The sequence below is a fragment of the Ctenopharyngodon idella genome, chromosome 11, assembly GCF_019924925.1.
Source record: "Ctenopharyngodon idella isolate HZGC_01 chromosome 11, HZGC01, whole genome shotgun sequence".
NCBI lineage: Eukaryota > Metazoa > Chordata > Actinopteri > Cypriniformes > Xenocyprididae > Ctenopharyngodon > Ctenopharyngodon idella.
The window spans coordinates 1,473,085-1,489,001 of NC_067230.1; the positions used below are offsets into that span (position 1 = coordinate 1,473,085).

General features: G+C 34.9%; 1 protein-coding gene across 4 annotated transcripts in view; it reads right to left on the reverse strand.

Annotated features, from left to right (window-relative positions):
* Nucleotides 1-15,917, reverse strand: part of palm1a (paralemmin 1a) — a 44,584-nt gene that overhangs the window by 12,568 nt on the left and 16,099 nt on the right. For all 4 annotated transcript variants that reach the window (XM_051912972.1, XM_051912973.1, XM_051912974.1 and 1 more), the window contains exons 3-5: nucleotides 15,495-15,575; nucleotides 7,240-7,367; nucleotides 2,596-2,704 (exon numbers count right to left, since the gene is read on the reverse strand). In XM_051912972.1, the coding sequence (XP_051768932.1) occupies nucleotides 2,596-2,704; nucleotides 7,240-7,367; nucleotides 15,495-15,575 (318 nt within the window). The remainder of the gene's footprint in view (nucleotides 1-2,595; nucleotides 2,705-7,239; nucleotides 7,368-15,494; nucleotides 15,576-15,917) is intronic.

Consider the following 15,917-nt stretch of genomic DNA (forward strand, 5'->3'; position numbering starts at 1 on the left):
CCACTGTACTCACATGAACTGTTTTAAATATGTCTTTTGTAGCTTTCTGGATCTTGAGAGGTTCAGTGACATTGCTGGCAACAGCGGCCTCACTGAGCCATCGAATTTCATCAAAAATATCTTAATTTGTGTTCCGAAGATAAACAAAGGTCTTACGGGTGTAGAATGACATGAGGGTAAGTAATAATGACATTATTTTCATTTTTGCGTGAACTAACCCTTTAAGTAAGTCTAAACCAGAAACATTCAGCTTAGTATCTGTGCTTGTCTTTTCTCTTGAACACAATTTCACATGCATGTTTCATGGCTTATGATTTTCTGTCAGATGCAGACAATGGACCCTTTTCACAGACGGTGATGACACATTTCCAAAGTTATCAACATTGCAAATTTAGTAATGTTTTATCATTTTCATTTTTTGAAAATATAATACATATTTATAACACTAAACTTTGTGTTATTTTACAAAACACAAATTAATTTTGTTTAATTTTGTTTGTAATACAACGGCAAATTTGACATCTTTCTGTCTTCTGACTACTGACTATTTAACTCAAAACATCATTTGAGACGTGATGTAAATGAAAAAGAAAGAACTGTCATGTGATATGTATATACTCCACTGGACATTGTTAGTGACAAGGTAAATAAACTAGTCAAACTGTTTTAAGTAATAGTTAGCTTTTAAAGGATTAGTAAACTTTCAAATGAAAATTAGCCCAAGCTTTACTCACCCTCAAGCCATCCTAGGTATATATGACTTTCTTCTTTCTGATGAACACAATCAGAGAAATATTAATAAATATCCTGACGCATCCAAGCTTTATAATGGCAGTGAACGATTCCAATGAGTATGAGCTGAAGAAAGTGCTGTGGATGGGGGGCATTACTAAAGTCCTTCTGAAGTGAAGCAATGCGTTGGTGTAAAAACAATATCAATATTTAACAAGTTATGAAGTAAAATATCTAGCTTCCGCCAGACCGTCTTCCGTATTCAACTTACGAAGAAAGTGTAAATCTCTCGCAGCTCAAAAAGCTTACTCTACATCTTACGTCTTCTCTGAAGTGAAACAATGAATTTGTGTAAAAAAAATCCATATTTAACAAGTTATGAAGTAAAATATCTAGCTTCTGCCAGACCGTCTTCCGTATTCAACTTACGACGAAAGTGTAAAACTCTCGCAGTTCAAAAAGCTTACGCTACGTCCTACGCCTTCCCTATTCAACTTATGGAAAAAGCTTAACTGATGTGACGCCAGTTTACACTTTCTCCATAAGTTGAATATGAAAGGCGGTCTGGCGGAAGCTATATATTTTACTTCATAACTTGTTAAATATGGATAATTTTTTTACACAAACATCACTTCGCTTCAGAAGGACTTTATTAACCCCCCGGAGCCATGTGAAGTAAGTTTATGATGGATGGATGTGGATGGAAGCACTTTCTTCAGCTCATACTCGTTGGTATCGCTCACTGCCATTATAAATCTCGGATGTGTCAGAATATTTATTAATATATCTCCGATTGTGTTCATCAGAAAGAAGAAAGTCATATACACCTGGGATGGCTTGAGGGTGAGTAAAGCTTGGGGTAATTTTCATTTGAAAGTGAACTAACTTTAAAGGGATAGTTCACCCAAAAATGAAACTTCTGTCATCATTTACTCTTTTGTGTTTAACAGAAGACAGAAATTCATACAGGTTTGGAACAACTTGAGGGTGTTAATGATAACAAAATTTTCATTTTTGGGTGAACTATCCCTTTAAACATCTACCCATAGTTTATACATTCCAACCTGTAAAAACATTCAGTTCAATCAGAATGTTTTGAAAGCTCTGACTTCTCTCATTCTCTGTCATTTATAAAAACCAAAATGGCAGCTGCTTCAGCAGCTCAAGACAGTTAGGTACCTCAATACATATTTCATGCATTTTATTTTTGCAAGAACATGTAGAAATGAAGAGCAAATAAGTATTTTGCTGTCATCAACGACAAAGCCACATGTGGATCTATTTTGGCGTTATAAGGGTTTCTAGGAAAGAAACTTATCATTTGGCCTTGAACAACTCTAAGTTGTCATTTCTTAATTCAGTAATTCCCATAAACGTAAAGGCAGCAGTAATCTGTTTTATCTGAACACTTCTTTAGAAATATATTCAAATACATATAATTTGAATAACAGTCCTGATGACACAACACATAAACTGTAAGCACTAGAGGTCAGCAGGCACTAGTCAGTGACATATGATGTTCTTTATAGATATATACCACTATAGAAAAGTCCAATCAGAGAAAATAATTAGTGTTGCTATGGAATTCCCTCTGAATGCAGCACACTAACACTTCCAGTGAGTGCAAAAAGTCAGTCAGTCCTGAATGTTTAGAGCATGCTGTTTGATTGAGACAGATTTGTGCACTTTAAGCAGTGAGCTCAAACACTGCCCTTAATCAGGATGGCCTTTGTGTAGCCAGACATGAGACAGTCCCCTATTGTGTGTCATGCACTAAAGGCTTCAATAGGAGCCTCGGGATCCCCTGCTGCCCACCCTGGGGTGAAGTTTATGTGTTCGAAAGAGCTGATGGTCAGAACTCACCATTTTTTCTACTGTCTTGGTGTTGACTTCCTGTACTTCGTCGGACAGGCTCTCTTTGGTGGATGTTGCAGACAAACCTGTCTCTAGCTCCTCCAGCTCTCTTTCCAGTCTGTGGTCAAGACAGAGAGAGACAGAGAAAAATAATATATTATTTTTAGATTACCTCTCCACCTTATTTTTAAAATAACAGAGGGCACGGGAATTTCTAATTTACATGTGCAAGGCTTCCAGTGCAATTCAATTCCATTTATTTTATCTGTACAAAAATAGTCTGTTATGCTGACTGATATTGCAAACTATGCTTTTTGTTACCACATTAATTATAAACACACTGCTTTGAAGTGCAAAATAGTGTTACCGTTTACTGCACTTTGTTATTCTTCTAGTTATTTGTCTTTTGTCATTTTGGGCCATTCTACAGAACTGGTTCAAAGTCAGAGTTGGAAAACAATGTCTTTTTCCACAAATTTTGTATGTATGCAAATTATATAATATTCAAGGTACACATTTCTAGTAATTGTGCAGTTAATTCTCATATTGTATTTTCAGAAAATTTTGGAATATTTTTCCTCTCCCAAATTTGTCACTACCGAAACACAATAATAAATAATTTAATAAGAAGGGCTGACCTATTAAGATTTTGTTTAAATCTACCTTGTAAATATATACGCTTTCACAGGTAAATCAATAACAATTACGATTTTAACAATATTTCAAGTGTAATTTATGAGATTTGTTGTATTTTGAATCCAATCTTTCTTTGCAAAAGGCATAAAGTTTATCATACTGATTTCAAAGTAAAGGATTCATTAGTTTGAATATACATTGAACCAAACACTATAATAACATCTTAGTTGATAATTCAATATACTTTATTTTTGACAAAACATCCCATGTTTTATTTTAACTCATACTAAAATACTACTAAAACATATTAAAACACTAATGATTTGCATAACTGTATTAAAATTTTGTTTATTTTCCCCAAATAAATGATTATGTGTTACCTTTTGTCACTACCAAAACAACAATGACATGTTTCGGTAATGACTGTTTCGGTAGCGACAGACTTTTGAACACATTTAACTCAAAATTATGGTACCTATCTACTATGAAAGAGAGGCTATGAGGGAGGGAATATTTCCTGTTCAAAAATGTAGAAGTGTGGTTAAAATCAGTCTCAGCCAATGGACTAAAACATAAAATGTGGGACGCATGTTTTTACATAAAGTTTCTTGATTTAAAAATAAAATATAAAATATATATATTTTTTTAACTTCACTTAAAAAAAAAAAAATCCAAAATATATTTTTAAAAACAACAATGGAAAAAATTTCAAAAATTATTTCAATACTTTCCCATAACATCTGATGTACTCGCTACATCATAAGAAGAATGGCGTCTACGCTAGTATTAGTTTCTCTCTGTTTATCCTGAGGTTTACCATAGTCTGCCAGATCCAGGGCGTATCCAGTTGAGATGAAGGACCTGCGCCTAGACAACGTAACCCATGTATAGATAAAACATTATCAAAATGATCCCAGTTCGCGTGGATCCACAGAAACGAATAGTGATTCTGTTTTATGCGGGCCAGACGAGTTATTTGGTGATGTCACTTTGTAAAGATGGACAAAGTGTCTGTGCACATACACATTCAAATGCGCATACCTATACAATAAACATAAATGAACGGCAAGAACGCATTAAAAGTCTTCTGTTTTCAGTTAAAAAAAAATAAAAGTAATTTAAGCAGCCCCTAAGTTAATAATTAATGATTTTTACAACGGAAGTGATTCAATCAAAAACTTACTTTAGCTCGATAATATCTTTTTCCTAGAGCTGCTGTAAAGCCAAAACAATCTCTGTCCATTAGTTCTCCTAATATCACTGTGAAGCTGCTTTGAAACAATCTGTATTGTAAAAAGCACTATATAAATGAAGATGACTAGACTTGGCATGTTGAAATGTAGGGGTTAGGGTTCGGGACAGCCACCACCCAATTGAAAGTACCCAATAAATGATGATTTTATATATATTAAGCTTACTGATATTTTAAATATTATTGTGGGATTCAATATATAATAGAAAGATCTTAGTAAACATCTAAAATTTGAATACGTGTATGCTTTTTAAATGTGTTTTTTGGTTGTGGGACAGCAGTTTGAACCAGTTCTGTAGAATGGCCCACATAGCACCATATAATTACAATGTATATTGTCCAAGGTGTTTTACAGACATTAGGTACAGTGCTCAGTGTAAATGAGTACACACCCTTTGAAAAGTAACATTTTAAACAATATCTCAATGAACAAAAACAATTTCCAAAATGTTGACAAAAGTTTAATATAACATCTGTTTCACTTATAACATGAAAGTAAGGTTAATAATATAACTTAGATTACACATTTTTCAGTTTTACTCAAATTAGGGTGATGCAAAAATGAGTACACCACACAACAAAAACTACTACATCTAGTACTTTGTATGGCTTCCATGATTTTTAATGACAGCACCAAGTCTTCTAGGCATGGAATGAATATGTTGGCGACATTTTGCTACATCTATCTTTTTCCATTCTTCAAGAATGACCTCTTTTAGAGACTGGATGCTGGATGGAGAGTGATGCTCAACTTGTCTCTTCAAAATTCCCCATAGGTGTTTGATTGGGTTCAGACCCTTTTATAGTCAACTGTCTGCTGGACACCTGTGTAAAGAATAATTAGACTCACCTGTGGTTGAATTCTTGTTAAATTAGACATTTGTAGTCTAAAATTTAGCTTTGCTCCAGAGACTTTCAGTGGGGTGTACTCATTTTTGCATCACCCTAATTTGAGTAAAACTGAAAATGTTGTTCTTTAAGTTATATCTAAGTTATATTATTAACCTTACTTTCATGTTATAAGTTAAACAGATGTTATATAAAACTTAGTCTTGTCAACATTTTGGAAATAGTTTTTGTGTTCATTGAGATATTGTTTAAAATGTTACTTTTCAAAGGGGGTGTACTCATTTATGCTGAGCACTGTAAAACAGATCAGTGGGTGCTGATCTGATGTGTAGTGGTAAACTATTCTAAAGATTGGGACTGGCTGCCTGAAACACTCTATTACCCCTATGTTTCTTGGCACCTTGAGTTGAATTTGATTCCCTGACCTAAGCAATCTAGGGGGCTGGTGAACTGAAATGAGGTCAGATAGATGGAGCAAGCTTATGAATAGATTTATAAACTAGTGTGAGTACTTTGAAATCAATTCTATAACCTACAGGCAACCAGCGAAGGGAAGCAAGTATAGGCGTAATATGTTCCCGCTTACGTGTACACGTCAATAACCTTGTAGCGAATTGCAGTAATCTAAACTTTCTAAATCTAAACCTTTTGTGTATCCTTAAAATTAAGAAATGGCTTAATTTATCAAATTTGGAGAAGATGGAAAAAACTAGACCTGACAATTAAATTGAATTGCTTGTCCATTTTAAGGTCACTATCTATAATAAAGCCCAAGTTTTTAACATATGGTCTCATGTTGAGTTCAAGCTGAGTGAGCTTGGCTTCCAGTTCATTAAATCTTTCAAACAGGCTTCCAATATCTCAAAATCGCTTGTGTCTCATTTTTTTAATGGCAAGTAAATTTGGATATCGTCCGAAAAACAATGTAATGAAACTCCATGTTTTCTGAAAATATTACCTAGCGGGTAATAAAAATAAAATAAAATGGGAGCAGGAATAGAGCCTTGTGGGACTCCGTAAGCTTGGCTACGGACGAGGTGCAGTTTGCAATATTAACTGTATAACATCTGCTAGACAAATAAGACTTAAACCATTTAATAACATTACCCTATAGGCCTACATAGCACTCTAAACAAGAAATAAGAGTGGAGTGATTAACTGTATCGAAAGCTGCTGTTAGGTCCAAAAGTACTAAGACCACAGAGTTTCCAGAATCTGTAGAAACAAATATATCATTACATACTTTAAGAAGAGTCATATATTTACCTATAGTAGCTAAAGAATTAAAAGTGTTGCACATTCAAAGTAAATAGCTTACTTCTGCATTGCAAAATAAGGTTTTGGAACGACAATTGGTTTATCTTTAGGTGAGGGAAAAAAATCATTTTATTATATGTCTGCACTAATTAAAAACTGTTCTCTTCATTATTTACTATTATTTACACAATTATTTACACATTTTTAGGTTACTGGACAAAACACACTTACAAAGTTCAAGGATCTGTACCAATTAAAATCTATTCTCACATATCCTGATTTTTCACACAACACCTTTATGAGTGTCTTCCACACCAGGCCTCACTGGCATTGGCTGTTTACTGGCATGATTCACTGGTTGGCATACCAGTTCTGTGCCAGGAGCCCTTGCAGCCAGAGCAGAAATTTAATCAGGGAATGGAGATCCAGACTGACTGCTCTGCCAGCAGAAAGACCCATGCCACTTTTTCACCACTAGGAATAAACTGAGACAAACTGGATAAGAAAAATCTTGCCCAGTAGATCCATATAACACAGTCCATGCTGATGGATCCCACATTAGGGACTCTAACTGCAGCTGGTCTGAAAAACAGAGCCAGGAGACAGACATCTACTTCTATTTACAAGCGTTTTTATAAAAAATGATGTGACTGGTTTACCTATGAATGGCCTCCTCAAGACCTCTGGTTTTGGCCTCATCTTCCCGCAACTGTTTTGTGGTCTCGTCTTCCTCCGGTCCTGCAGAGGGTGCACCGTCCAGCAGCCATCTTTCCCTCAGTGCCTTTGACTACAAGAAAACACATGGCATTTGTCAAAATGTGCAATTATCAAAAGAATATACTCTGAGAAACACTGTATCCCATAATGCACTCATTCAACCTTCTTTGAACCAATGTGACATGATATAGTTTAATTCATATATAATTCATATTTAATTCAATATATTTAATTCATAGATTTTATCAGGTTTCTACCAAATGTCACTTTTACTCACAATTGGGTCAAAAATGTGAAATAATTTTTTTTTTAGTTTCTCAGTGGTCAGTTATACAGTGTTGCTATGGAAAATGACATTTAATTTAAAAATATTTGAGCACTGATTGCTGCAACTGACCAATCAGAATCAAGTATTTCAAGACAGCTACTGTATGTAATAATGTTGCACATTTTATACTATTTTTTTTTTTTTTTTTGTAAATAGTATGTATTATACAGTATATAAGTAATTGGTATGCTTGTATTCCATTCTGAACAAAGCTGAATACACTACTGGTCATCATTACAAACATTAAAATGTTTGTAATGTTATGAAAAAAATACCCTATGTTCAGCAAGGCAGCATTTATTTAATAAAAAATACAGTAAAAACAATAATATTGTAAAATATATCAACTTAAAATAACTTCTATTTTTAAATATTTTAAAACGTAATTTATTTCTGTGATTTCAAAGTTGAATTGTCAACAGTCATTACTCCATTTATCAGTGTCACATAACCCTTTATTCTAATATTTTGTGCTCAGTTATTGTCAAATATTATTGGAGCTCAATTATTAATGATGGTTCTTATTATTATCAATGTTAAGAACATTTTTGCTGCTTAATATTTTTGTGGAAACCATGATACAATTTTTTCCAGAAAGTTCAGAAGAACAGCATTTATTTGAAAAAAAGAAATCTTTTGTAATACTATAAATGTCTTTACATGTCTATACAAAATATTACTTAGCCCAAACCTTTGAATGGTAGTGCATCAGTGATCTCAAAAACAATAAGCAGCAAAAACTGTTTTCAACATTGATAATAAGAAATGGAGTAATTGCTGCTGAATGGCAAATAGCTTTGCAATCACAGGAATAAATTACATTTTAAAACATATTCAAATAGAAAACTTAAATTATAATAATATTTTACATATTACTGTTGTTTAACTGTATTTTTGATCAAATTGTTAGTGTATATATTCTTTAACAATGCAAACATAGATTTAGGGTAAATATGATGTTGTTACAATGGAGTTGCAATGCTGCTACTATCGTTTCAACCAATATCCCCCAATACAGGTCTTGACTGGTTTAGAGAAGAAATACAAATCACACTTAGTAAAAAAAAAAGAAAGATTTAGTGACTTAGATTTAGAAAGTGATGAACATTATAGAAAATTTCCATGGCAAATATATATATCTTTTTTCTTTTCTTTTGTAGATATCTGTAGAACATCAGTTGAATAAGTTGAACAATGATGATAGTGACATGTCCCAAAAGAGTTTGAATTATGTTATCTCCAGCCTTTGGAGATCTCCTATGAGAGAAGAGATCTTTACTAACCAAATAGTGCACAGCTCTCGCTCTCAGAGCCTGAATTATTTAGCTAATTGGCACTAAAATCTAAGTGTTGAGCTGGCACTGAGCTGCCTTGGCACCAAACCAGGCACTGCTCTGATTTACTCTCTGAAACTGATCTTCCCCTCTTCTTGACTCTTAAAGCCTGATGGTTGCTTACTGGTAGCATTAAACTATATGGCAATTTGTTTGCCATTCACAAACCTCATAAGATGTGTACATGTGTATAGGCTACCCTGTACCCAGCCCATTTCCAGCAGCCATTAAAAGTCTGCAGCTGAGTACAGTTCTTTCAAAACTTCAAGATGGATGAATATATACTGGATGGGGCAATAATTCTGCTATGCAAATCTTTTACAGTAGCTCATGAAAATCCAATCCAAGAACACCTCATTTGAGCTTTTTGCTGATTTTAGTATACTGCAGTCCTAGCATACTTTAAGTCAAATAGATATTTTATTGCAATATATGGATATTTAACAGGCAGTCAAAAAAAGAAAAGAAAAGAAAAGAAAAGAAAAGAAAAGAAAAGAAAAGAAAAGAAAAGAAAAGAAAAAACAACATAAGTTAAAGACTAAGCATTATGGAAGTGAGTTGTATCATTTGGCGGCTGTCCAGCCCCTAAAGGGCTCTTGGCATTTACTGCGAAATGCACTGCAGGCCTCGGACATTCCTGCCTCTCCCAGCTGTTACTGATCAAAACTTTAAAGATGGCCGTCTTCTTCCTTTCTGTCAAGTCAAATTCTTTATATGCTAATATAGTAATCAACATCTGAAATGGATCAAAAAAGTTCATTAAAGTTGTCCTAAGAACTAAGTTGTCCTAAGAAGAAGGTTTTAGGACAACTTTGATGAAAGGTTTTGATCCACTTCAAATGCTGACTACTGTACAACATTATATATTTTGATTCATGCATAACAGTTCATGAACACCAGTTCTGTCTTCTCTATGCTACTTTCAGGACTCAACAATGAGTTTTTTGTGCTGGGTCAGTAGTTCAGATTTGTTCTTGCCCTGGAAGTATAAATCTATAAAATTGCTCAGTTTGATTTCCAGAAAAAAAAAAAAAAAAAAAAACAAAGAAAAAAAAAACTACTTACTTAATTTTTTAACTATGTAATTTTTCACTAACTGTTTTTTTTCCATTAATTAAATGTTCATTAATTCATTGTTTTTACAAAAAATATAATTTAATTTTTTTAATATAATTAAATTGTGTATATTATAACTAAAATACTAAAAAATGAGAATATATATATATATATATATATATATATATATATATATATAATATATGTAGTTTCACATTTGCATAATAGCTGCTATAGATTATTATTCATATTTATAAATATTTGAATATATAATCATATTTTTATAACAAGGAATATAAAGGTGTTAAATATTACTTTAGATTATGATTAAAATATTACAAACATTGTAATTTAGACCAGATCATTTAAACTTCTTCCTCTTAGCCAGCTACACAAAATTGTCTCAGTAAACATCTGAATATGATCAAAAATATATGATACTATACTAAGTAGCACTGGTCTTTTTAAAATAATCAAATCATATTAATTCAATAATATTAATTAAGTAATTCAATCATATTTTGAGTAACAGGTCATCAGTGAGTTATCTCTCTTTTATTCTGTACCTTACATCTTTTGTTTCTTTGCTTTCTTTCATCTCCTTTTTCATTTTTGCTTGAATGGCCACCTCCCACTCCCCAGAGACCTACTGTGGGAGAGCGTACTGACCACACACACACACACACACACACACACACACACACATAGTCTTCACTGACACAATGCAATCAAAATACAGGACAAAGCACACAAGCTCCCATATGCTTATAGTGGCTGAGCCATTGTTTTCGAAAGTAAAATGGATCCAGATTTTTAGGCAACAGATTGAAACAAAGACTTTTGTTGGCTTGTTAGAGTTCACTGCACTTGATCACGTGACCTGTGTTAACCCATCCCACTAATCAAATCATGCCTAACCAATCCGCATCATTAACATCCCGTACTGATCGCCCCTGGGATGTCAGACATCCTTTAATCAGTCTGGAGTAACCAATGAGCCAATCAAAACAGGGAAGCTTTGGAGCCAAAATACTGACAAAGAATATGTATGGCACTTAATATACTTCACACAGACACATAGGCTTTAGCACGACTTGGACAGAGGCCTAAAACTGCATAGTTTCATACCTCAATTGGTTTGAATTGTTCTGTATTCAGGCAGAACACTTTGGCCCCTATCTTAGATTGACAAATGCCTGCTCATATATCAGAGAGCATGTGTTTTCAGGACTCTCAGAGGCCCCTCCATACTTTTGCGACCTGCGGCCCACTATTCACTGGCTATTCATCTCTCTCTCTTTCTCTCCCTTTGCATTTTGCTGACTCTGAATGGGAGCTCCATAGAAACTGCTAATGAGGAGAGTTTTTGGATCTTATCTCTGGCCAGCACAGCAAAGTCTCTCAGCCACAGCTGCTCTAAAGTTGTGAAGCCTCAAAACACACACACAGAAAAAACACAGCTAATTTCAACTTCCACAATATTTACAAGAATGACTGTAAATAATAATAATGTTAATCCAATTAATTACAGCATAATGTGATTAAATACACATTAATCACAATTAACCATATATATTAGTATCTGCACCGTATTCCAAATGAAATACTTTTACTTTTTTGTTAGTAAAAGTACAGTGTTATTTTAGCATTATTTATATATTATTATAGTATTTATTAATATTTTGAAATAGCTTTTATTTTTATTTTTTCAATTTAATTTCAATTTCATTTTAAATGTTGTTTTTTGCTTTTGTTATTTCATTATTATAATATATATATTTTTTAAAATATTTCCATTTAGCTCAAAGGGTTAATTCACCCAAAAATTACAATTATCCCATAATTTACTCACCCTCAAGCCATCCTAGGTGTATATGTCTTTCTTCTTTCAGTCAAACACAATCGGAGTTATATTTAAAAAAATATTCTGGCTCTAGAATATTGTGACTAATGTGCAACTTGACACAAATTGATACATAATGATCAATGTGTCCCTTATTATTGTAAAACTTTGGTAAAACATTGATGCTTGGGTTTTAAATCTTTAAGTAAACAACAAAAATGCCCTCGGGTAAAAATCGCATTCCGGGGGTAAAATCCGCGTTTTTGGTGGGGTTCCCCTGGTAAAATTCGCATTCCAGGGTCTAAATATCATGTTATTTGGGGTCGCATCAACACGCGAACATGCTACTCACACGCTACTGTGGTAAATTTATTCATTGCACAGCCCGATTTTTTCGAAGTACATGCGATGTACAGCCCTGACACTATAGGAGCAGAATAAGTTAAATGCCTATTAAAATTTTTTTAAATGCCTATTCTAAACCACAGCATAAACAAAACTGGGAAAAAAGACCTCCAACAGTTCACAATCACGTACACCTGACCTGAGGGCCAAAGAGACAATACACCATATATTTAGCAGAGTGAAGCATTTCCCTCTTCACATAAACAGGATGTCTCATCACCCCCCATGGCAGATTCACCTTCCTGTGTCTGACAGGGTGTTCTTGGCCCAGACTGCACCAAATCACAGTGGTCCAGTCAACAGGGATATCAGGCCCTTTGCCTGAAAAAGGTTGAAGACCCCTGGCATAATTAATAATGGATACAAGGGAAATCAAAGACTATGGAAGTACATTTCTTCACCACGTAAAACAAAAAAACAACATGCTTTGTTAAATCATAATTATGACATAAAAAGTCATAATAAAGAGATAAAAATGAAAAAGTATGCGATAAAAATTCTGATCATAATTATAAAGATCATAATTATGAAAAAAATACAAAATTATGAATTTAAATTATGGACAAAATCATAATCATAACTAACACAGTGAAATTATTACATAAAATGTTGAAATTATGACAAAGGCATAATTAAGACACTGACTCATAATTATGAGATTACAAATTGAAATTATAAGATAAAATCAGATTTTGGCAAAACGTCATAATTCTCATAATCTCATAATTTTGACTTTTTATATATAAATCATAATTATGTCTTTTTTTAAATCTCATAACTGTAACTTAGTAGGTCATAATTTTTTTTCTTTTGTGCCAGAAATTGGCTTCTATAAAGGAGAAATCTAACTTAAATTCAAATTCTGAGTTAGAATGAGTGAAACAGTTATTATAAATATTAATACTGTATAAATATTTATACTGTATAAATATTCCATACTGTAGTAGGCCTTTGACTTTTATTTTATTTTTTACCTTTCGAAAGGAACTTGTTGACGCTATAGGAAAGCTACCAGTGTCTGAAGTATGTGTAAAGACATGCCAATCTTGATTGGCTGACGTGAGGTCAGGTGATGTAGGGTCGTATTGTTTGTCTCACTCTGTATTTCAGGCAGTATGGCCAGCAAAAATGCTAAGTTAGGAGTTGTGTGTTGCCGTGCTCCCACTTTATTACAGAGGATGACATGGGTCTGTGTATTATGTGCTTGGGAGCGGAATATGCTCAGTCAGCCCTCGAAAAAGCTGACTGTCCTCTTTGTGAGCGTTTCGCAACAAGCGTTTCTCCTGCCTGGCTCGCTTCTCTTCTGTATTTGTGCCTCGTGGTTCAGGTTCTTTGATCATGGGGATCGCAACTTAACCAACTCCGAAAGCAACCTTGTGGCTCAGATCCTGCATTTGCAGAGGTGCTGCATGGATTATGCTTGCAGTTTGAGGCGAGAGCAGACGGATGTTCCCCTTTCTCTCTCTCGAATCCCGAGTTGTTTTAGTAATAACACATATTCAGTATATTCTAACCGGACCATGTAACAACTTGTCTGGTTAATTTACTGACTGCATTTGACTCTGTGGAGTTAAATGTTAAAAATGCATCTAGCTTTGAGGAGTTAGATATGCTAAATGGATACGCATATGGGGTCTTTTGCACTTCAAAAGACCCCTCTGTTAAGCTCCTGAAGTTTGCAGATGACACCACTGTCATCGGCCTCATCCACAATGGTGACGAGTCTGCCTACAGACAGGAGGTTGAACAACTGGATGTATGGTGCAGTCATGACAACCTTTAGCTGAACACGCTCAAAACAGTGGAGATGATAGTTGACTTCAGGAAGAAAACTCCTGCACTCCCCCCACTCACCATCATGAACAGCTGTGGCAGCAGTGGAGTCATTTCGGTTCCTGGACACTACCATCTCTTAGGACCTGAAGTCCTGAGAGAAGTCCATTGTGAAAAAAGCCCAGCATAGGTTGTACTTCCTTTGCCAGCTGAAGTAGTTCAACCTGCCACAGGAGCTGCTGACACAGTTCTACTCAGCCATCAGAGTCTGTCCTTTGGTCATCTATAACTGTCTGGTTTGGTTCAGCTACCAAATCAGACATCAGGAGACTACAACAGACAATCTGGACTGCTAAAAGGATTATTGGTGCTCCCCTTCCCACCCTCTTGGACCTGTACTCCTACAGAGTGAAGTAAAATCATCACAGCCTCCACTCAACCCGGCCACAACCTGTTTGAACTGTTGCCGTCTGGACAGCACCTCTGATCACTACTAGAACATCTAGGAACAGGAACAGCTTCTTCCCACAGGCCGTCTCCCTTATATAAACAGTTAAATGTCTCACAAGGCATATGCCTGTAAGTGCAACACCCCACTGGTCAGTCAATTTAGTTGGTATTTATTCATTCATAATATTGTAAATGTTCATAATCTGTAAATATGTTTATTATGACTAAACTATATATTTAAACTTTATATTTTTTATTCTTAAATTTATTACTATATTTTCTTGTTGTTATATTTGTACTTGTATATGTGCACTGGAAGCTTCAGTACCAAGAAAAAATCCTTGTGTGTGCAAGCACACTTGGCAATAAAGCTCTTTCTGATTCTGATTCTGAAAAAAAAAAGAAAAAAAAAAGCTTTCCGTTGGGCCACAGTTCTGGCCCTCCGTGGCCTTCAACTATTTGTCTGCTTTGGTGGTCGCAGTATAGGGTCTGCGGTCACCTAGCAGCATTGGACAACAGATGCAATTTCTCTGGCCTATGGGGAGCGTGGAATGGCTTTGCCTCTAGGTGTCAAGGCAGCAGTGTAGAGTTCCATTCGAAAGGGTTGCATATGTAACCCTGTTCCTTGAGAAGCGAACCCTGTTCCTTGAGAAGGGAACTGTGTTGTGTTGCCACAATTCGGGTATGCCTGTGCAGCTTCTTTCAGACAATTAGAATCTGGGGATTCCATGACATAGGGGCCCTATTATGATCTTACTGACGCGCTATGTTTTGTCAACCTGACCTCACATCAGCCAATCAAGATTGCAGTGTTTTCACACATGCTTCAGACACTGGTCACGCAGAAGCGTTCTCATAGTGTCAATGCCATTACGTAGCATCTCATTCACTTCTAATGAAACCAGGTTACATAACCTGAGACAATTTTTATCATTTTAATTCGCAGTTTTATATGAAAATAAACTGCAGTCATGACAAATATGTTGGCCTCAGATGTCAGTGTCTTACCTTGAGGTGCTGAAGCTGTCGTCGGTCATCCTCTAGTTGTCTTTTCTTATTCTCAATTTCTGTCTGTCTTTTCCTCCTTTCCTGTAAATAAAGAAATCTGATATTATCCCCCAGTTTCACAGGCAAGGCTTAAGCCTAGTCCCAGACTAAAATGCATGTTTGAGCTGTTTTGACTGAAAGCAACTTGGACTGGCATATCTTAAAATATGTCAATGCCATTGCTTTGTCTCAAGATGCACACCAGTAATGTGTTTTTTTTCTTTTCTTCTTCTTCTTTTTTCTAAGGCATGTTTATAAAAGCTACTTAAATGTCCTAATTGAACTAAGGCCTAATCCTGGCTTAATCTAATCCCTGTTTGTGAAACCAGGCCTAAGAGTAATACTGAATTAATACACATCCAAAGCACTAACATGTTTTTGCAC